The sequence below is a fragment of the Prionailurus viverrinus genome, chromosome B4 (genome assembly GCF_022837055.1).
Source record: "Prionailurus viverrinus isolate Anna chromosome B4, UM_Priviv_1.0, whole genome shotgun sequence".
Lineage (NCBI taxonomy): Eukaryota > Metazoa > Chordata > Mammalia > Carnivora > Felidae > Prionailurus > Prionailurus viverrinus.
The window spans coordinates 97,747,328-97,769,038 of NC_062567.1; the positions used below are offsets into that span (position 1 = coordinate 97,747,328).

The following is a 21,711-nucleotide window of genomic DNA, read 5'->3' on the forward strand; positions in this document are numbered from 1 at the left end:
CCTCTATGTGGAAGGATTATGGGTCTTTCTTTTCTATTTTTCATATATCGTTTAGCATTTTATGCAAAGCAGGAACTTTATAGAAAGCACTTGTTTTTTTAAATTTTTTGAGTGAGTCTGTGTGCATGCATGCATGTGCTGGGGGGAGGAGTGAGGCAGAGAGAGAGGGAGAGAATTTAAGCGGGATCCATGTTCAGCACAGAGCCTGACGTGGGGCTTGATCCCATGAACCCTGAGATCATGACCTGAGCCAAAGTCAAGAGTTGGATGCTTAACTGACTGAGCCACCCAGGCGCCCCCAAAATCGCTTTTCTTTTTTTTTTTTTTTTTTTTTTTTAAATTTTTTTTTTCAACGTTTATTTTATTTTTGGGACAGAGAGAGACAGAGCATGAATGGGGGAGGGGCAGAGAGAGAGGGAGACACAGAATCGGAAACAGGCTCCAGGCTCTGAGCTATCAGCCCAGAGCCTGACGCGGGGCTCGAACTCAGGGACCGCGAGATCGTGACCTGGCTGAAGTCGGACGCTTAACCGACTGCGCCACCCAGGTGCCCCCAAAATCGCTTTTCTTATGGTACTACTTTATGGCAAGACTATGGGAGAGCCAGTCCCAGGCTTAGTTATACAAGTGATACACAAAATACCTTCCATTCCAGACTCAGTAGCTTATTAGTATCTGTGTGTCTTTACTGGGAAGGAATTCTGGGTTAACGGGATGTCACTAAACATGTCCCTCCCTCCCCAAACTCCCTTACCTTGGGCATGACAAGGGCTAGAGGGCTGTCATCATAGTCCCTGCTCTGTCTTTTAGTGGCTGGCTCCTCCTCTTGAGGCTTCCTCTCCTCACCCAGGCGCTTCTGAACTGAGGGTGTGGGTGAATGCTCTGATGCCGTGACCTCCAAGCTTCCACCGTCCCTCTCCGACCCTGAGCCTGACCCTGGGGACGGTCCCTCCTGTAGGTTCCCATACAGCATGAACAGTGAGGTGGAGGGCACGTACACCAAGGGCTGGCTGGTCAGCAGGGCTGGCTTTGGCGTTTCCCCGTCTGAGGCGGCAGAAGACGGTGAGACACCCGCTTGTGCATTCAGACCATTCTGCATGGAGAAGGACTGCAGGTCCGTTTGGGCCACAGAAAATACTTGGTGCGCTAAAGGGTTAACACGATATTCTGAGTCAGCAGACAGGGTAGGGGAAGGAGCAACAGGGTCCAGGCTGCTTGACGGAGGCATCACTCTCTTACCGGCAAAGGCCTTTCCCCTGAAATGAAAAGAAACATAATGGGTCTCAACAAGTTATCGTGTTCCACCAGCTCCTGATTCTTTGCCTTCCTCCAGAGAGATGTACCAAAGCAGAAATGAGATAATGCTGCTCACGCTGCTACTGAAGTGTGCCCCTTGAGCACCTATTAGCTAATCCCAGAGGCAGGGGCCCATGTAACGTGGATAGATGGTCAGGGATTGGGAGGGCCGCCTTTGAGGGATCTCAGGTTAGAGCTCAGACTGGCTCCTCCCCTGCTTCTTCTACATCTAATAGTTATCAGTTAGCATAATATTATAATTGTTTTACATAATTATGATAATGATAGCTCTCTGCCACCAGTTTACGAGACTGAAGCTCAGAGGCTCATCAGCCTACTGAGGGTCACCCAGCTCTAACGTGATGAAGCTGGGCCTCACACTAGGCGCTGTATGACATTCTGGGTAGATAGCAAAGACTGGACCAGAGTTTATTCATTTATTTATTATTTTTTATTTTTATTTATTTATTTATTTTTTTTTTTTTAATTTTTTTTTTCAACGTTTATTTATTTTTGGGACAGAGAGAGACAGAGCATGAATGGGGGAGGGGCAGAGAGAGAGGGAGACACAGAATCGGAAACAGGCTCCAGGCTCTGAGCCATCAGCTCAGAGCCTGACGCAGGGCTCGAACTCACGGACCGCGAGATCGTGACCTGGATTGAAGTCAGACGCTTAACCGACTGCGCCACCCAGGCGCCCCTTCATTTATTTTTTTTAAAGTTTGTTTATTTTGAGAGGGAAAGAGAGAGAGAGAGAGAGAGAGAGAGAGAAGGAGAGGGGCAGAGAGAATCCCAAGCAGGCTCTGCACTGACAGAACAGAGCCCAATGCAGGGCTTGATGTCACAAACTGTGAGATGGTGACCTGAGCCGATATCAAGAGTCAGACGCCTAACTGACTTTAGCCACCTAGGTGCCCCCAAATCAGAGTTTCATTTATTTTTTTTTTTCATTTTTTTTTTTCAACGTTTATTTATTTTTGGGACAGAGAGAGACAGAGCATGAACGGGCGAGGGGCAGAGAGAGAGGGAGACACAGAATCGGAAACAGGCTCCAGGCTCCGGGCCATCAGCCCAGAGCCCGACACGGGGCTCGAACTCACGGACCGCGAGATCATGACCTGGCTGAAGCCGGAGGCTTAACCGACTGCGCCACCCAGGCGCCCCCAGAGTTTCATTTAAAGGATACATCTGGTTTGTTTCAAATCCACTGTGACATAAATGAACTGGGCAGTGAGGAAATAAAGTTACCTACTAAATTATTTTCTGCCATTCTTGTCCCGTTCTGTTCAGTATCACAATTTTTAGGCAGAACACATGAAAAATTAACCCCCATTTAACATATGAGATTATAAACAATGGGCGTTTTCTATGGGAAAATGTCTAAATATTAAAAAACATTTATATTTCTAGTGTATTTTTGGAAACAGGTGAAGAAAATCCTTGTAAGGCTCCTCTAAGAGGGGCGCCTGGGTGGCTCAGTCGGTTAAGCATCCGACTTTGGCTCAGGTCACGATCTCGCGGTATGTGAGTTCGAGCCCCGTGTCGGGCTCTGGGCTGACTGCTCAGAGCCTGGAGCCTGTTTCAGATTCTGTGTCTCCCTCTCTCTGACCCTCCCCCATTCATGCTCTGTCTCTCTCTGTCTCAAAAATAAATAAACGTTAAAAAAAAAAAAAAAAAAAAAGACTCCTCTAAGAACTAATCAGTAGGACCTATTTTGCCCAGTCTTGTTGTCCATGTGCTGAAGTTAAAATGGAGGGCACCGGCTGCAGAGGTGAGTGTATCTGTCCGACCACAGCCTGAGAGAGTGATCACTACTACTCGGCTATGAGAAGCTCAACATGGCCATGCTGAGTCTATCACTCACCGTCCTCCCTCTGGTCATCCATCCTCAACCTGTCTACCTCCACCAACAACAGCACCACCGTCTGAGATCCAGGTGTTCTTTGTGATGTCTCTCTACTTGGTGAGTCTTGCTCACTCACCGTCTTACACTGATTTCTACTCTTCCGTCTGCAGCTGACACAGCTCAGATCTGCACCATGACACAGCAGAAAGGCTGCAGGTGCTGAATCCCACCTGCTTAATAAAAGCAGCCAGAGTGCTGTTCTCCATGGAGTCTACATAGTTCATCATCGTCTGTCGCATAAACCCAAACTCTTCCACCTGGCTTTCAAAGCTCTTTGCCAACCTGACCTATTCACCTCCAACACCCCAAGTTCTTTTTACGAATGATGTTTCCCTTTACTATCCTATTTGGACAAATCATTACAGCTAAACTAATCGGCTTAATGTCCCGGTACTCCCTGACCCCACATCATAATCTGTTTCTTCCCAAATTTGTCCTTAAAAACCACTCTCGTTCCCTCATTAGCACTTTCTCTGCTTCTTCTGATAATATGTGATTTTCTTCAAAATCAGACCCAAAATTTGAATCAAAGAGTCTGGGTTTGAATCCTGGGTTTGAATCAGCACTGTGACTTTGGGCAAGTTATTTAACCTCTTTGGGTTTCCATTTCCTTTCTGTAAAATGAAGAAAAAACAGTACCCACCTCAAACATTTGTTATGATTAGATGAGTTAATATATATAAAACTTTTGGAACAAGATCTGGTGGTTCATAAACAAAGTTATCTATGGTAATGACAAAATGACTCCTGGAGCTCCAATCTTCAGTCCTCAGTGCCATGTTAGTAGTGGATTGTCTTTTCTCAGTGTATTTGTTTTTATTTTTTCCCATAAGCTTTCATTAGCATAGGGGATCCATTCTTCCTACTTTTGTGTCCTTGATGCTATATCCAGAACAGTGTTAGGCAGAAAGGGGAAACAGAAAATTCTTTTTTTTTTTTAAGTATTTATTTATTTTTCAGAGAGAGAAAGAGAGAGAGAGAGTGTGTGTGTGTGTGTGTGTGTGTGAGTAGAGGAGAGGCAGAGTGAGAGGGGACAGAGGATCTGAAAGTGGGCTCTGTGCTGACAGCAGAGAACCTGCTATGGGGCTTGAACTCACAAACTGTGGGATCATGACCTGAGCCAAAGTCAGATGCACAACCAACTGAGCCACCCAGGCACCCCAGAAAATTCTTAATAAACAAATGGCTAACTTCTGAGGAAGACTGCTAAATTTACCTTTTGATGGGTTGCATTTCAATGTGTTCAAAGTTAACACCAGAAAATAGAAAAGAATACACTCAGAGTTTTTAAAAACTACTTACTGTGAACTGTCTTCTATTTTCTGTCGGTAAACAGCTGCCAGACTTCCAATTTCTAAGGAGTAGCCACCTGATCCTAAAAAGGAAAATAAAATTCTAACAAAATATGGCAAGAGACTTACACACACCAATTATATATAGTAGGATTCATTATTCACAGCTCAGGGATTATAAGATTATCTCAAATCCGTTCTGGTTTTGACTCAAAGAGAGAAATTTCCAGAAGCTAGCTATTAGTGGGGAGTTCAGGTCTCATCAATAATTAGAAACAAAACAAAGAAAACAAGTGTTGCTTTGTAAACCTGATGAATGTCTGAGATGCATCAAACAGACCCAGTTGGCAAACCAGTGGATCTTCATGGCTGACTAGGATGAATTTCAGGCACGGAGCCATGTTCATTCCCTGTGAAGTCAGCAACTCTTTTGCCCTCAACCATCCTTTTACTTCAGGTAAGTGAAAAAAAGGGCATGGCCTAGAGTCAGCTCATTTTAAAATGCCTGGGTAGGGTGACTGTTACATGACAGCTGACGGAGTCCACGGAATAAGAAAAGGCATATACCTTGTTCTTCTCTATAAGGGCTGCTGGGCTCTGAGTTCACTTTCCTCTGGATCCTCTCAGAAGCCTGAACTGTGTTAAAAGAACCATGTCGAGCCAGCCTCTGTTTTGCACAGACTTGAATCTGGCCATATGTTTCTCTTTTCAATTCTGGTAAGACAGATGCAGAAACATCCACTAGTTCTTCATCTAAATAAATGAGAGAATTGGTAGTGTTATATAGCTATAATTCAGGATAATTTTAGCCTTTTTAGAATATAGCTTTGGGAGCCTGTAATTGTAATGGAGCTATCCTATAAATTAAAAACTAAGACAATCAAAGGAATCTTATGAGCCTTGTCTCAAACCCCAATTTCTTTAGATGTACTAATTTTTTTAAGAGTTAGTAAAAGACTATAAAGTGAGACCGAATTCATATATATTCTAAAATTATCCCAACTGCAACAAAAGTAGAGCAAAATGTTCTCCAACCCAAATTAGAATGGACCTGACATTTCAGATGCTTTCTTTGGGCAGAGATATCAAAGGAAAACCCAACCATGCTCAGCCCAACACACATATTTAGAGATTTTAACATTAATTGGGATCAGCCGCTTCTGCCACAGCTCTAGGGCAATGAGTATACGAATCTCTATTTTCTATTATGCTCTATTATGTCTTTCTTAGGCAGTAGGAGGCTCAGTTACTAAGTGACCAAGGGAATAAGGTCAGCAAAAACGTCATGGTTGAAGTGCTGCAGAACAGTGAGAATAGAAGGGCCTTGGAGGCCCATTTTTTTGCTTAAAGAGGCTGTGTAAAATCAGGACAAAACTTCCTGTATAGAGCCAGGCCTATGTTTCTACATAGAAATAGTCCCTGTTGTTTAGTCATTCCTACCCTGTTCATCTGTGTGATTTTTCTTTCTAGGTTCAAAGCATGCACATTTGTTTGTTTATTCATTTATTTTGAAAGAGAGACAGAGGGAATGAGTAGGGGAGGAGCAGACAGAGAATCCCAAGCAGGCTCTGTGCTGTCAGTGCAGAGACCAAAAAACATGCATAATTTTAAGAAATATTTATTTATTTTGAGAGAGAGTAGGTGCCACTGGGGGTAGCAAGCAGAGAGAGAGGGAGACAGAGAATCCCAAGCAGGCTCCACACTGTCATTACGGAGCCCGATGTGGGGCTGGAACTCATGAAGCGTGAGATCATGACCTGAGCTGAAATCAAGTCAGACACTTAACTGACTGAGCTACCCAGACACCCCAAAGCATGCCCATTTTAATGAAAAGATTAATAAACTGAAGGGCCCTGCTAGACTTACATTTTCTAAAACACATAAAAACTGAAAAACAAAATCACCTTTACAAAAACCCCCAAAATGGTCTTTAGAAAGTTAAAAATTATAAAATCAAAAAGAAAATGGGTCCAGACAGTAACAGGGAACAAATTTACCCTCCTTCCTGAAACAAAATATCAGACAAAGTATATCAAAACAATGGCTCTCAAGACACCGGACAGCAGGGTCCTTAGAGACAGGAATCAATGGAGTGAGATTGAGGATTGCCCCCCCACTTACTGTCTGGAGAATGTTTCCAGGTTGGAGTATAGGGAAGGGAACCTGGACAGAAACTGGAAGTCTCTCCACATTGAGGTTGGAGCTGGGAGTCAAGGAAAGCCAGGATGGCTAGAATTTGCAGGGCAAAATACCAGAAAGGAGAACTACACAAAAAGAATGGTGGAGACCTGCAGAAGGTACTCCCACTCTTAAGTATTCCGTGGAACACCCACGCATGTGAGAAACCTACCCAATGTTACGGAAAGAACCACTCAAAAGGAGAAGAAGGAATAGTGTCTTGCAGCTCACCCAGGGCTGGGAATAGTGCCTGTTGTCAATAGCTAGCATGGAAAAATCTTGTAATTCATGGGTCACTGGTTAGAATGCTGAAAAGGGTATTATTGCCTCAGTAGTGGGGATAATGCACTAAAGACTAACTGCTGATGGCCCTGCCTACCAAAGCTTAAAAACAAGGCCTGAAAGGTTCACTGTTCCCAAGTAACTTCATTGCATCCCAGAACAAAGATGAAGAACATTTTTAGAAAAACTGAAATATCTAGCACCCCACATCTTAGTGTCTGGCATATAATTAAAAATTACCAGGTACAAAAAGTTGAGCGAAATATAACCTGCAGTGAAGAGACAAATCAATGGAAATGGATTCAAAAGTGACACACGATAGAATTAGTAGACGGGCAGATGAAAACAGGTATTATAATTCCATGAACTCAGGGAACTAGAGGAAAGACTGAACATGTTGAGTAGAGACATCGAAAATCTAAAGGCTCAAGTCAAACTTCCAGTGATAAAAACTGTAATGCTGCAGAAAAAAAAATAGTGAATTTGAAGATATACCAATAGAAACTCTCCCAAATGAAACCCAGAAAAGAGAATGAAAGAAACAAAACATCAGTGAACTGTGGGATAACTTCAAGCAGCCAAATTTAGGCATAACTGGAGTCCCCAAAGAACAGAAGAGGGGACAGAAAAAAAAATCCAAAAAAATAATGGCTGAAAATTTGTCAAAGTTGATAAACACCTTCAACCCATAGATCTAAGAAGCCTAACAAACCCAAGTACAAGAGACATGAAGAAATACCAAAGCACACATAATCAAATCATTTAAAACAAGGCAGAAAGAAAATCTTAAAAGCAACCAGAGACAAAGGACACATTATATCTGGAATAACAAGATGATGATAGATTTCTAACAAGAAACAATCCAACCTAGAAGACAGTAGAGCAACTTCTTTAAAGTACTGAGAGGAAAAACCTTCAATCCTGAAACCTTTGCCCATCGAAAATACCTTTTTAAAAATTTATTTTATTTTGAGAGAGAGAGAGAGAGCGCAAATGGGGGAGAGGGGCAGAGGGAGAGAGAGCATAAATCTTAAGCAGGTTCCACACTGCCCAGAGCCCAATGCAGGGATCAATCCCATGACCCTGGGATCATGATCTGAGTCAAAATCAAAGAGTCAGACACTCAATTGACTGAGCCACCCAGGAGTCCCAGCAAAAATATCTTTTAAAAACAATGGAGCAAGGTGGTAAAAAACATACAGATTTCCTGTTACATGATAAGTACTCAGGATGTAATGTCTGCCATGATGGCTATAGCTAACACTGCTGTATGTTATATACAATAGTTGTTAACAGAGTTAACGGTTGTTAACAGAACTCCTAAGAGTTCTCATCACAAGGAAAAAAATTTGTTTCCCTTTTTTTTCTCTTCTTATTGTATTAATATGATGTATGCTAACCAAACTTACTGCAGTGATGAATTCACAATATATGTAGGTCAAATCATTATGCTCTACACCTTAAGCTTATACAGTGATGTACGTTGAGTATATCTCAATAAAGCTGGAAAATGGGGAAAATAAAGATATCTTTAGACATAGGAGAGCTGGAAGAATTCATTAGTGGCAAACCTGCACTACAAGAAATGTTAAAGAAAGTCCATCAAGCCAAGAAAAATGATACCAGATGGAAACCCGCACCTACAAAAAAGGGATGACAAGCACCAGAAATGCTGATTACATGGTAGATATAAAGTTTTCCCCTTATGAAAGTCTTTTAAAAGACAATAGACTGTTTAAACCAAAAATAATAACAATGCATTGTGGAGTTTATAACACACAGAGCAGTAAAATGTTTGGTAATAATAGTACAAAGGCCAGGCAGGGAGAAGTGAAAGTACGCTATTATAAGATCCTTATATAAGTAGTACATCATTTGAAGGTAGCCTGTGATAAGTTAAAAGTGCATACTATAAATCCTAAGGCAGCCATTAAAATAACACAACAAAGAGTTACCGCTAATAAGCCAATAAAGCCAGTAAAAAAAATTTTTTATGGAAGCATAAAAAATAATAAATCCAAAAGAAGTAAAAAAAAAAAAAGTAAAAAGGGAAACAATGAGCAGATGGGACAAATTGAAAACAAATAGCAAGACAGACTAAAGTCAAATATCAATAATCACCTTAAATGCAAATGGTCTAAACAACTCAATTAAAAAGCAGAAATTGTCAGATTAGATGAAAAAACTCTCAACCATGTACTACCTACTAGAAACTCACTTTATTTAATTTTTTTTTAACGTTTTTATTTATTTTGGAGACAGAGAGAGACAGAGCATGAACGGGGGAGGGTCAGAGAGAGGGAGACACAGAATCTGAAACAGGCTCCAGGTTCTGAGCTGTCAGCACAGAGCCCGACGCGGGGCTCGAACTCACGGACCGCGAAATCATGACCTGAGCCGAAGTCAGCCGCTTAAATGACTGAGCTACCCAGGCGCCCCTAGAAGCTCACTTTAAATATAGGTACCAATAGTTAAAAGAATGAACAATATACACTATGCTAACTAATCGAAAGAAAGCTGAAATGATTATATTACCATTAGATAAAGTAGATTTCAAAACAAAGAATATCATCAGGCATAAAGAAGGGTCATTCATAATGAGAAAAGGGTCAATTCACCAAGAAGACGTAGGGATTGGTCTTAAATGTTTATGTACATAATGACAGCTTCAAATACACATAGGAAAACCTGATAGAGCTGAAAGAAGAAATAGACAAATCTGCAACTATAATCAGACATTTCAACATTCCTCTACCAGCAATTGAGAGAAGAAATAAACATAAAGTCAGTAAGGATATAGAAGAATTAGACAACACAATCAACCAACTCGATTTAGTTGTCATTTGTAAAACATTCCACTCAACAAAGTAGAATATACATTCTTTTTTTAAGTGCATATGGGTAGACCATATCTGTACCATAAAACAAACCTCAATAAATTTGAAAGGATTCAAGTTACATAAAGTATATTCTCTGCCCACATGGAATGAAGTTAGAAATCCATAAGAAAAAGATCTGGAAAAATCTCAGAAAAATTGGAAATGAGCACACATCCCAATAAAAGGAAAACATAAAGGGAAATTGCAAAATATTTTGAATTGAAAGACAGAGAAAACACACATATCAAAATTTGTGGGATAGAGCTAAAGCAGCACTTACAGTAAAAATTGACAGCATTAAATACCTACTAGAAAAAAGAACGATCTAGAATCACCTCCACTTCTACCTTAAGAAACTAGAAAAAGAGAAAACTGAACACAAAGTAGAAGGATAGATCTACTAGAGATAAACTGAATAGCCCTATAGCTGAAAAACTTGAATCTGTTATTAAAAACCTCTCATGTAGGAAACTGCTTGCCCACATGCTTCACTGGTGAATTCTACCATATGAACAGATGTACATGACTATTTACTGTAGCTTTATTTGTAAATAAATAAATTTATAAGTAAATTTCTAGCCAAACACTGGAAATAATCCACATGTCCACCAACAAGTAAATGAATAAAGAATGATATATCCATATAATGGGATACTCAGCAATGTAAAGGAATAAACTATTGATACATGATACAATACTATTAATCTGACAGTAATTATGCTGAGTGAAAGAAGCTTGATAAAAAGAGTATACACATTACAGTCAATTCTTGTTATTCACGGTAGTTATGTTCTGTGAAGTTACCATGAGCACTGAATTAGCAAATACTGAACTACTGCTCTTAGAGGAAATACAGGGTTAGGTTCCTGCCAGCCTCCGGTCACAACATTTTCATCAACTGATCAACACATAACCCTGTTTTATATGTGTGTCTGTTTAAAGACACCTTATTTAATATACATTGTTGATTCGTTAGTGTTCAACTCTTAGCCAAAAGCACTAGAACGCATGCCTGAAGGAAGCTTTTCTAACATATGTATTTCCACTGTAAGGCACTTCACAGCCTTCTTGTACTTAGAATCATTAGCACTTCAGTAGGACACTTGTGAGCCATTTTAACAGCAAAATCCCCAACACAAAGCACAAAAAATGTGAATACATGGCCTTAAAAAGACCACGGAAAGGACACTTGTTTATAGCATGAGAGCCAAGTAGGAACAAGTACGAGAAACAAGAAGGCTGTGTTGCCTTGTTCGACCTCAGCTGGGAACAAGGGTGTTACAACCGAAATTTTTTGCCACTCTTTGCATGTCTGTGAATGAATGAGAAAATTCTGCGAGTGTTGATTTTGGAGTTATCAAAAAATTTTAGTGAGTATGTAAATTTGCAAATATGCACTCTGAATAATGAGCATCGACTGTATATAATTTGCTTATAAAAAATTTTAGAAAATATGTACAAAATCTAGAGTGAAAGAAAGCAGATCAGTGGTTGCCCTGGGGACGGGATGGGGGTAAGGAGGGAGGAATTACAAAGACACAGGAGACTTTGGAGGGTGATGGGTTCATTAAATTGACCGTGGTCATTCTTTCACAGGTGTACACAATGCAAAACCTACCAAATTGTAATTTTAACCATGTGCCATTTATCCTGTGTCATAATAACTCAAAAAAGCTGTGAAGAGGATGAAAAGGCCACGATGGTGGGAAGGAGAAGGGGAAAGAGACATTTATTAAGTTTACCCATGAGGAATTGCTACACAAGGAGTGAAGGAGAGTGAATTCAAGAAATCAAAGGTAATGTGAAGTTCCAGATTGCTGGGTTGTTGATGATGATGGTGATGTCAGTAATGAAACTAGATATACAGAAAGAAGATCAGGTTTCTGTCAGATAGAGAAAGTGGGTTCACAATGAGGTTCCTGACCTGGTCTCAAGTCCTGGTCCCCTCATCAGATTGGAGCCCTTCTAGCTGGGTACACAAATCCCTTCGTGAGACTTCTCAACACCACCTCAGTTCCCTGACTACCCTATTTTCTGCAACACTACTACCCTTGAGTCCCTCTTCTTTTTTAATCTATCTAAAGATCTCTTGTCACTTCTGCCTATTACATCTAGGACAGATTTCTTGGTTTATTTTGAAGGCTTCCAAAATGTCCCAACCAATCACATTTTATGTCTCGTTATCCTCTAGCCCATGCCCTACACCTAAATCAGGGTGGCTGATCTCTAAACATGCACCAGATTTGTTCTTAGGTATCTTCTCCCTGAACTCAACAGCTCTCCTTCCCTCCAAAACCTAACGGTTCCATTCATCAGAATGTCACCCATATCCTCTCTGAGCTCCCCCAGAGCCAGGACCACCGTGTGTTGTGCTTAATCGTTCTCTAATTTTCAAATGTAGGCTAATTACACCTTCGATAGAAGCTCATTAATCAACTAAAGCAAGTAAAGGCACTAATCTGGGTACTATAGGGTAATCATGGATGAATACAGGCTGAGTCTGCTTTTAACTCATCGGGAATCTGCCTCTTTAGAAAACAGTTTGACCATTCCTTAAAATGTTAAGCATAGTGCTACCATATGAGCCATCACGTCCACCCCTAGATATACCCATGAGAAATGCAAACAGACGTTCGTATCAAAACTTCTCTGTGAATGTTCAAACTGGTATTATTCATAATTGCCAAAAAATGGAAAAAATCCAAATTTCTGTCAACCGATGAATGAATAAATGAAATGTGGCACATCTATACAATGGGATAGTATTCCACAACAGAAGGCAAGGAAGTACTGATACATGCTATGAGGCTGAAGGACCTAACAACATTGTGTAAGTGAATGAAGTTGGTCACAAAAGACCATATATTGTGTGATTCCATTTATAGGGAATCTCCAGAATAGGCAAATCTATAGAGATGGAAATATATTAATTTTCTCCTGGTGCTGGAAGGGAGAGGTTGGGAAGAAGTGGGAAGGAAGTGCTAATGTGGACAGGGTTTCTTTTGGGGATGGACTGTGTTTTCCAAGTAATTGTGGTGACGGATGCACAACCCTGTACTAAAAGCCACCGAATTGTACAATTTAAATTGATGAGTTACGTGAGTTACATCTTACGTGAGTTATATCTTAATATGGTTGTTAAAAATTAAAACAAAAACGACCACGTCGGGCTTCCAATGAATGCAGAGAGCTGGGGCAATGGCATGACATCAACATCACCGAGCACAGTAGCACAATACTACATCGCAACAGCTCAGATGTGACAGTCTTTTCTCTGGGTGATCAGGGAAAACTTCACGGAGGAGTTGACATTCAAGCCAGATCTTGAAAGCCGAGTAGAATATGTTTGGGTTGAAAAGAAGAGGGCTTCACAAGTGAAAAGGCTAGAAGCTAAAGGCAGAGGTGTGCAAAATGGCAAAGGTGTGTAATTCATGCAGGCAGGGATGGCGTCACACACGCCTTTCAATCTCTCGTGGCATTTAGTACAGTAACTTCATGTGCACAATGCACATGCAGTAAGTGCCGGCTGGCCTGAATTAGTTATACTTGATTTTAAGTGGTTTCATCTAGATCCTAAGTGAATAATGTGTTGTAAGTGAGGTAGAGAGCTGTATCTTTTATAAGCCTGGGTTAAGTGGCAGGAATTTATGCCACTAATACCAAAATTGGAAGGGTAATTTAAAAATAACTTTAATGGCTTCTTTTTTCCAGGCAGCACAGCTATATGTAAAGTAGCTGGTATAGGAGGATCCAGTCCCCAATTGCTCAGATATTACCTGTCAAATTAGAAGATAATACCCTTTTTTGCTCTAGTTTAGTAAAATTATAACACTTGTAACCTGTTAAATAAATTACCAAAAAGGTGTTCATGACATCCATACTATATTTAGAAGCCATCTCATCACGTATTAGTTTTGTGATAGTAATCAATATAATTTTAACACTATCTGGGATTTCGAAGAAAAATAATGCTTTATTTTGCTGATGCAGAAACAACCAGAATTCATAAGAAGTGTTATTTTTAATCCTTAATCCCAAACTTCCAGGAACTTTGGAATAAAATAAAACATGTTAATGAGTTATAATTTAATAGTTACAGAAACTCCCATATTATAAGCTCTCAGGATCTCCCTTCCTACCATATGGGAGCTGACCCCACACACCATTTAAAGACTAACGTTCCTTGTTCCAAGAGTGATACCTCTAGTCTAATTTTGAATGTGACGCAGGTTATGGGAAATGAAGATCCATCTCATTGAGTAGTAGATGCATGATTTGGAAAAGGAACTGGGGATTGAAAATAAAATAGGTCCCTAGCAAAACCATGCCACCTTACCGCTGGAACTGAAGTCCACAGGCCCGATCCATTTGAAGGCTGGTTTCCGGCCTCGCTCCTCGGTTACATGCACCTTCTTTATTAGAGCCAAGCTGGTCAGAACATTGGCTATGTCATAGAGGCGTCGTACCTTTGCTTGAAGATATAAAACACAATTATGGTCACACCGTCTGTAACACCATTACATTTTAGTTTATGTGACAGGTCACTTTTCTGGGCGGCCATATAAACCTCAAGCAGAAAGCAGTGGGGTGCAGCAGAGGCCAACGGCTCTGTCATGCAATGGCCCGAGATTTATGGATCTGATGTATCTGAAGACACATACTACGGGAAGGTCAGTGTGTCTTTCCTTTTCCACAACTTCACACCCCTTGTGAGAGGCACCTGGTAATGAGCAGGGAGCACGGAGATTTGCAGGGAGCGCTGAGATTTCAAGAACGCCAAGGGAGGGAAAGGGGCTATAATTAAAGGCTTAGTAAATGTAATTCTGATGTGTGGCATGTCAAAAGCTCGCTCTGAGTTTCTCCCAGCAGGAGGTGGTGGCACCAGCTCCAGCAGGCAGCTGGCCTGTGAAAATGACAGGGATTCCCCAGAGCTACCCATGAGGCTGCGCTCTTGGGCACACAAGACCTTTGGGGCTCAAGGTCACGAGGTTCAGCTGTGCTGAAGACAGGCATCTGGCCACCTAGTGGGGGAGGGGCGGGGTGGTCCTTCCCTGAGTCTTATGAGGGCTGGGGGAGAGACATTTGAAAATGCAGGTACTAGAGGAGACATTCAGAAGAGGTGGTAAGACATCTGACAGGCAGGGCAATACCCACAAAGTAATGTCCATTCAAGAAATCAATTTACAGGTAGGAAACCCACTTGACTTTGTATCTAAGATCAATCAGAGGAGCTCTGATTATGGTCCAGGAACATCAAACATTCACCCCAGATCCAATCTTCTTCCCAATTCTGATAGAGCTGCATATTACCTACTCATTTCTCCCACAGGGTGCCTATACCTCCAATGGAAACAGAAAAAGCAGAAGCTGAGATCATGGCTTCCCAGGCCTTGAAAGGGCTACTGGCAGCCAAGGGCATTTGGCTCAACCTAGGCTTGACAGAAAAGGAAGATGCACTGGGTACGAATCTCGGAAACTCTATTCTTGCCCAGCGGCCTCATCCCACCACCCCTACCCTACCCTGGTCATTCCTCTGTTTCTTACCTGCAGACAACTTTCATCTCCACCCATCAGGAGAGTAGGCAGGGGGTGAGGAAAAAAGGGGAAAGAAAACTCAGACATTCTGTCTTGGAAGCAGCAATACTAAAGAGAAACGCAAAGCATCTTACACCCTCCCTGACCTGCATTTGTGGGATGGATGGCATTCTGCTTCCACCATCCATCCTAACTGCCGAGGAAAAGGCATCGGACAGAACTTTAATGGGAATTATAGTATTTACTAACTTACCTCTCACAGCCCCAAGAATCTTTATGAGTGCAGGAAGGACTGCACTTCTCAAAAACAATTTCTTCTTCAATCTCACAGGCAGAAAATATCGATATATGATATGACACCCTTTTTGTACTTATAAGTGGATTTAGGTGAAGATGCTTACTTTTAAATTTACTATGGTCTGGGGTATCCTGGCTTTCTTCTATCAGTATTTTGGCAGCCACATCAAGAGTAACAATCTTGGTTTTGGAGACGAGGAATAGCATGACAAACTTCTGGCTCATAATTCTCAGAGACTTGTCTTTTCTACTGTTTGCAGATGCTACAAAGGGAATGAAATGAAAGCATCAAAACATATAATTTACCACATGAAAGATGGTACTTAGAGTTTGCCAGAACTACTAACTCTACCAGCAGATGGAAAGATCAGTCTTGTTACAGGCAGAAGCCTACTGGACACACAGCACAAAAAGATGGCTTGTAAACAAATGAGATGGATTTTTGTCTTTTTTTTTTTTTTTTTTAAGTAACCCCTACACCCAATGTGGGACTCGAACTCATGACCCTGAGATCAAGAGTTGCATGTTCTACTGACTGAGCCAGCCAGGCGCCTCAAGAAATGAGATGGGTTTTCTTATGGCTTGGAAAATGACTCTACAGGAGGCATAAACTCTGAAATGCATATCTGAAACCACTCTTAATGCTTTACACTCCTACTTCATAGAATAAATCCATGAGGTAGTTTTCCTGGAGCAACTTTTTGAAAAGATGAATGCAGAAGGATAAAAGGAAGGGTAGACTTCACAGACTGTTTTCAGAACGTCAGCTGTTCCCTCAAAGGCAAGAACTCTGTTTTTCTTTCTCTGTGCCCACAATATCTAGAATATATCTTAAACACAGTAGGCGCTCGCCTCCTCCATTGCTTTTCAGAAATAAGTGAAGAACTAAGCTGTAAATGAGTAAGAGACACTGATTAGATGTCTGTTGCTGTATATGGCAGGCAAACCATCCCTGACAGATGGCTGTCTCCTCTGGTTACTAGTATAAGAACTGGCTCATGGGGTGGAGCTAAAAGGCACGAGGCAGTAAATCTAATGAAAACCAGGCCCACATTTCCATCCCTATTATATATGCAAGGGAAATGTTGAGTGATACTTGTACTTTATCATCTTAGCAATGGGATTTAGGGTAAGAATGATGAAGATCAGTGGTCAAAACAGGAAGAGGCTCAAAAGGAGCTGGGAGGGGAAGAATAATGTAGATATAAATAAAAAAAATTCTGTATCAAATGACAGCAGGGATTATCTATCTTTCTTACCAACGTGTTCTCCTAACGGGGTTTGTTCCTAAGTAATCTACCCTAAATAGAATTTAAAAAACTGAATTCTGTGAAAAGATAACTTCTTTCCAAGTGAAATTTCCTTAAAGGCTCACAAACAGAAATCAGCATGGGGCTGTCAATCAGAAACGGGAGCGCCGTTAGCGATCTGTGGTCCAAACACACCAAGTACCAAGTGAACTGCCACCAGACAGGCTTGAAGTGAGGTCGAGTGGGAAGCCCAGTGGGGGAGCCATCTGTCCCCCTTTCTTCAGTAGGTAGAACAGGAGGACATCTCCCTCCAGGGCTGTCGATCTGGCACTTCCCGCCTTAGCAGTGAATCTCTGTGGAAGGAACCATCACTCGTGTGGTTTTATGGTGCACTCACAAGAGGGGTAGTCGGGTTCAGAGAAATCCAGTAACTGTTGATCTTGAGAATCTGGGCAGCCATCTTTTTTACGTTCTCCAAGTTTATAATCCATCAGCTCTAGCTCTTTCTGTTGGAGATGTGCCATCTGCTCCTCATATTTCTGCTCCTCTCCCAGTCTCTGGAGGCTCCTCAGGGTTTTTGGCAGGCTGTGCCGTCCATGCCAGCCATACTGATTCTTGGCCACCCGGCTGACCAGATGCAGTGATTCCAGCACATTTACAATGTCATAGATACGTCTCCTTTCAACGCCTGTTTGAAAAACAGAAGTCGACAATCATGCAGGCAAACATTTTTGAGTGAAGATTCCTTGAGGGCCTGGACCATGTCTGTAAGCTACTCTACATGCTGCCCAGGGCAATGCACAGCAAGGGTGGATGCTCCACAAACCGAACCTGTAAGGATGTTCTTGGGATCCAACCCTTAAAAGAGCGAGGGTAAAAAACATCCACCCAGAGATGGAGGATAGTCGCATCTCTGTTACGTCAACACTAGTATGTCTCTTCTTTAGACCCGTTAGGTAAACCACGTGAACACCTCAGCACGTTAAAACAGGTGGGATTGAGCAACACGTGTACCAGTATGTCTAATGGACACCTGATGAATGCTGTTTGGTTGATTTTGACTTCTACTCCTAATTATGCAGACTGTAAAATAAACTGTGTCCAACGCGTGACACCTCATTTGGACAATCGTATCCTTTCCTGGAGTTTGAATGATGTGGAATAATTATCTTTGTTAACTTTCTTGATGGCCCAGGAAGGAAAACAGATGGCAAATATTTTGTTTCCTATTTTGCGCTGGAAACTTAGGAGTCTACAGCTTGGGCACCCTTCTCAAGCTGCTGGAGGAAGCTACAGCCAGGGCTGAACAACATACGAGGCTCCTTTTGCTCATAGCTTGGCTGCTGGTAACTGTCCCCGTGCTCCCATTCACAGCCGTTTGGGCTAAACAGCCCAGGGGTAAAGCACACTCTTTATGCACAATACTGGCTGACCATGAAGTTCTTCAAGTCTCTACCCACTTTCCCAACACTCTCAAAATAGCTAGAGTTATAGGGCTGTCTACCACATTTACCAAAAATATTTACAGGAGTTAAGTGTGGGGGCTTTGAGGTCAGACTGCCTGGATTTGAATCCCTGCTCAATCCCTTACTACCTGGGTAATCTTTCTAGGACTCAGTATTTATCTCATTAGATGAGGATTAAATGTGACCATAAATGTAACGGGTCTCCAATAGAGTATCAATTTTTATCTACTGTTATGTATTATTTTGTAAATACTTTCTGCATAGCATTGGAAATACCTAAAATCCCTGCTAGCATGAGAAGTCACAGTATAAACAGATTTTAAAACTTTCCTGTGACTCATCCTGCTGAGCAACAGGCCCTTAGGCTTTTGGAACCCACTGGCTCCTTTGCTCTCATCTGAGAACCCATAATAAAAGCCTCCGGGCATCTCCCAGAAAACTGGTCCAGCTACAAAGATGTCCTCTTTCTGCTCACGTGCCAGGAGCCGTTATGTAATCAGAGCAGGCTTAGTGAATGTAGCTTCTGGCCCTTCAAAGATTTAACACAAGAAATTGATCAAATTCTGATGAAAACTTTGGAGGTGAAACGAAGTTCTATTATCTGCAGGAAGAGGCATTTCACAGTTCATCAGAACATTTCGGCTCATGACCCTGAAAGGCTCTTCATCCTCAGAAGCTCAGACTTCGGTGCCAGATGCCTGCTGGAAGGTGCTGGCAGGGGCAGTCAACAGCCCCTTGTCCAGATCTGCCTGTTTTTTTTATTCCAGTCTGTTTTCATATATTAACACATCTTGTTTAGAGTGTAACATTCCATAAACCTTCCCATTAGAAATGTCATGTGAACGCAACTGAGACACCCCAGGGCCAGCCATATGCTGGGCTGTTTTGTGATTCTGTATTAGATACAAATTGTTAAATCTCCATCTAGTGAGTAGATATCCTAAGAAGGGAAAATAAAGGAAGATTCTGACCGCTTGAAGGTAAGATGAGTGTTTAATATGCACAATGGGTGTTTAATAGGCAGTGTTGGTAAAAGCCACTGTGGCAGCTGCCTTTCAATCTGGACTGGGTTTATCTGTCTACTGGCTCGTGCACTAAAAAGTTCCATTTCACAGGTCTCGAGACCTTCAGGTTACTCTGGGGCTTGCTCCATCAGGAAGGTTTTTCCTAGCATCCAGCCTTTTCCTTTTGTATCAGCGTAATCCTGTTAATCCTAGCCATGGCATTACGTACGCCCCCACAGATTTATCAGTTATTACCATGCTTCCCTTAGTCTGAGATGGAGCTTGTCTGATGTTTTTGTCTAATCTTTTGTCTTCTGCACTGACATTAGTGCAAGGTCCGTGGATGGAAGTTGGGTATATGGAGGAAGCTGGTTTCATGAACCTCAGTAAGGACACTGTGTGCTACTGTTTTACCCTCATCCTCTGTAAGATTAGTTTCTAGGCCTGTGCCTCAAATGGGTGTACCCTAAGTCTTCATCCGCTGGGTCACTTTCCCTTTCTTGTTTCATTGGCACTGACTCCAAATACTGTATTTTACTTCTGGGCTCCCCAATCAGGCACTGTACTTCCTTTCCCAGAGGGTGACAGGATAGCTTGGGGAGGGCAGAGGGAGATCTAGTAAGAGCTGAGTAGAAAGTGTTCCACGTAACAGTAGGAGTTACCCATGCCCAGCCCTGAGTTAGGCATGTTGCTGACATTCTCCCCAAACTTTGCTAAGTTTCTGCAAGGTAGGTGCTATGATCCTTGTGTTTCAGACAGGAACAGGTTAAGTAACTTTTTAAAAACTCTCACAGCCTATAAATTGGAGAGCTCCATCTGATCCAAAGCCCAACCCATGGTCCTCCCATCACATTCACTGCCTCATTATCTCAGTTTCTAGCAACTAAAACAGTTTTAGCCATCAGTTTGAATAATTCAGATGGCCAGTCATCTACTGGGGCACATTTCTCAGGGCTAGGGGAAGAAAGAGAATAAACAAATTAAAAATATAATCTATCATAATGCTTGTTTAGTTGATTTTTTTTCTTTTCTTCTGTGTGTAAAACCTTATTTTTTAAGGGGACACCCTATACCTTCAAATCACTGTGATTTCTGCTTAGTTAAGATTGTCAACATGTTTATCCTGGGACCAACTGCAACCCATGCCCACTAGGGGTCTCTACTCTGAGGCAGCTGTCTTCATATTTACAGCCCATACCCCACTGCACATTACACACACCCATGCCATGTAAACACATGTACTCCTCTTTGTTAGAAGGTTAGCTGTTTGAGTTATGTCCGGATGTGCTTCCTCCAGCTTGACAGGCTCGCTGTATCACACTGTATGGCTTCAAACATAACGCTCTTGCTCTCAAATCCTATTTGATAACAGAAGTAATACCAGGTCTGAAATCTTAGAAGCATTTTTAAAAATAAACAGCAAGCTATTTTAAAATGTGTTTTGTCTGCAATAATATGAAATTACAAGTGATATGTTTTTAACGTTGAGTCTTTTATACAAATATTTTACGAGGTTAAAAAAGACACAAATTTTTGTTTGACCTTCAGGCCTAGAAGACTCCCTGAAATCCTCTGCATGAGGATGAGAAATCCGATGACAGAAGGAAGCACTACCTGCTCCTCTGTCCTCATCCTTCGGGAGCCCACTCTTTACTTAATGAGAAGCTATCTCAAGACTTAGGCCTGCCCGAGGAAACCAGTTTCCCACTGTGACTGGAGACGGGCCTCCAGGTAATCTAATGATACATACCAAGACTGACAGCAACTTCATCCAGGGAGATGGTTGTTTTCTCGGTTGACAAAGGGTAACTTGGATAGCGAGCTAGAAACTTCTGGCACAGGAGTCCTAGACTTTTCTGTTTTCTGCTTGGCCTCTGCTTTTCAAATTCATCCACAGCACTGTCCCCAACAACATCAAGCTGCAAAGGGCAGACAAAAGGGAGAGGAGAGATGCCACCGAAATTGCATGTGGAGAAATTGCATGAAAAATGCAGAAGAAATGCATGGACTAATGAGTTATTGGCAAACCTGGGGGGGGGGGGGCATCCCAGTCCACAGCATTCTAGATTCTGGTTAAAATATATTCATTACCTAATCCAATTTTCTTAACATTTTATTGGTTGTTTTCTTTGGACTGATTTTTTCCTCCTCTGAAACTTGAGAGTCTATTGGTTAAAAGCTTAAAAAATGAAAGTCATTTACAGCTTGCTACACCTTGCTATGAATGTGCTCATTAGACCTATAGATCAGCATCACCGGGAGCTTGCCCCATCCCAGACCTGATGTATCAGAATTTAGGTCCTGGGTAATTCCTATTGACATAAAA

At 41.7% G+C, this 21,711-nt stretch overlaps 1 protein-coding gene across 2 annotated transcripts in view; it reads right to left on the reverse strand.

Moving 5' to 3' along the window:
• The window catches only part of E2F7 (E2F transcription factor 7), a 39,572-nt gene that overhangs the window by 7,251 nt on the left and 10,610 nt on the right, over positions 1-21,711 (reverse strand). The window contains exons 4-10 of one of the 2 annotated variants that reach the window (XM_047868339.1): positions 21,136-21,304; positions 17,313-17,603; positions 15,770-15,928; positions 14,170-14,304; positions 5,062-5,247; positions 4,505-4,577; positions 755-1,256 (exon numbers count right to left, since the gene is read on the reverse strand). In XM_047868339.1, the coding sequence (XP_047724295.1) occupies positions 755-1,256; positions 4,505-4,577; positions 5,062-5,247; positions 14,170-14,304; positions 15,770-15,928; positions 17,313-17,603; positions 21,136-21,304 (1,515 nt within the window). The remainder of the gene's footprint in view (positions 1-754; positions 1,257-4,504; positions 4,578-5,061; positions 5,248-14,169; positions 14,305-15,769; positions 15,929-17,312; positions 17,604-21,135; positions 21,305-21,711) is intronic. The other variant, XM_047868340.1, reaches the window with a different exon arrangement.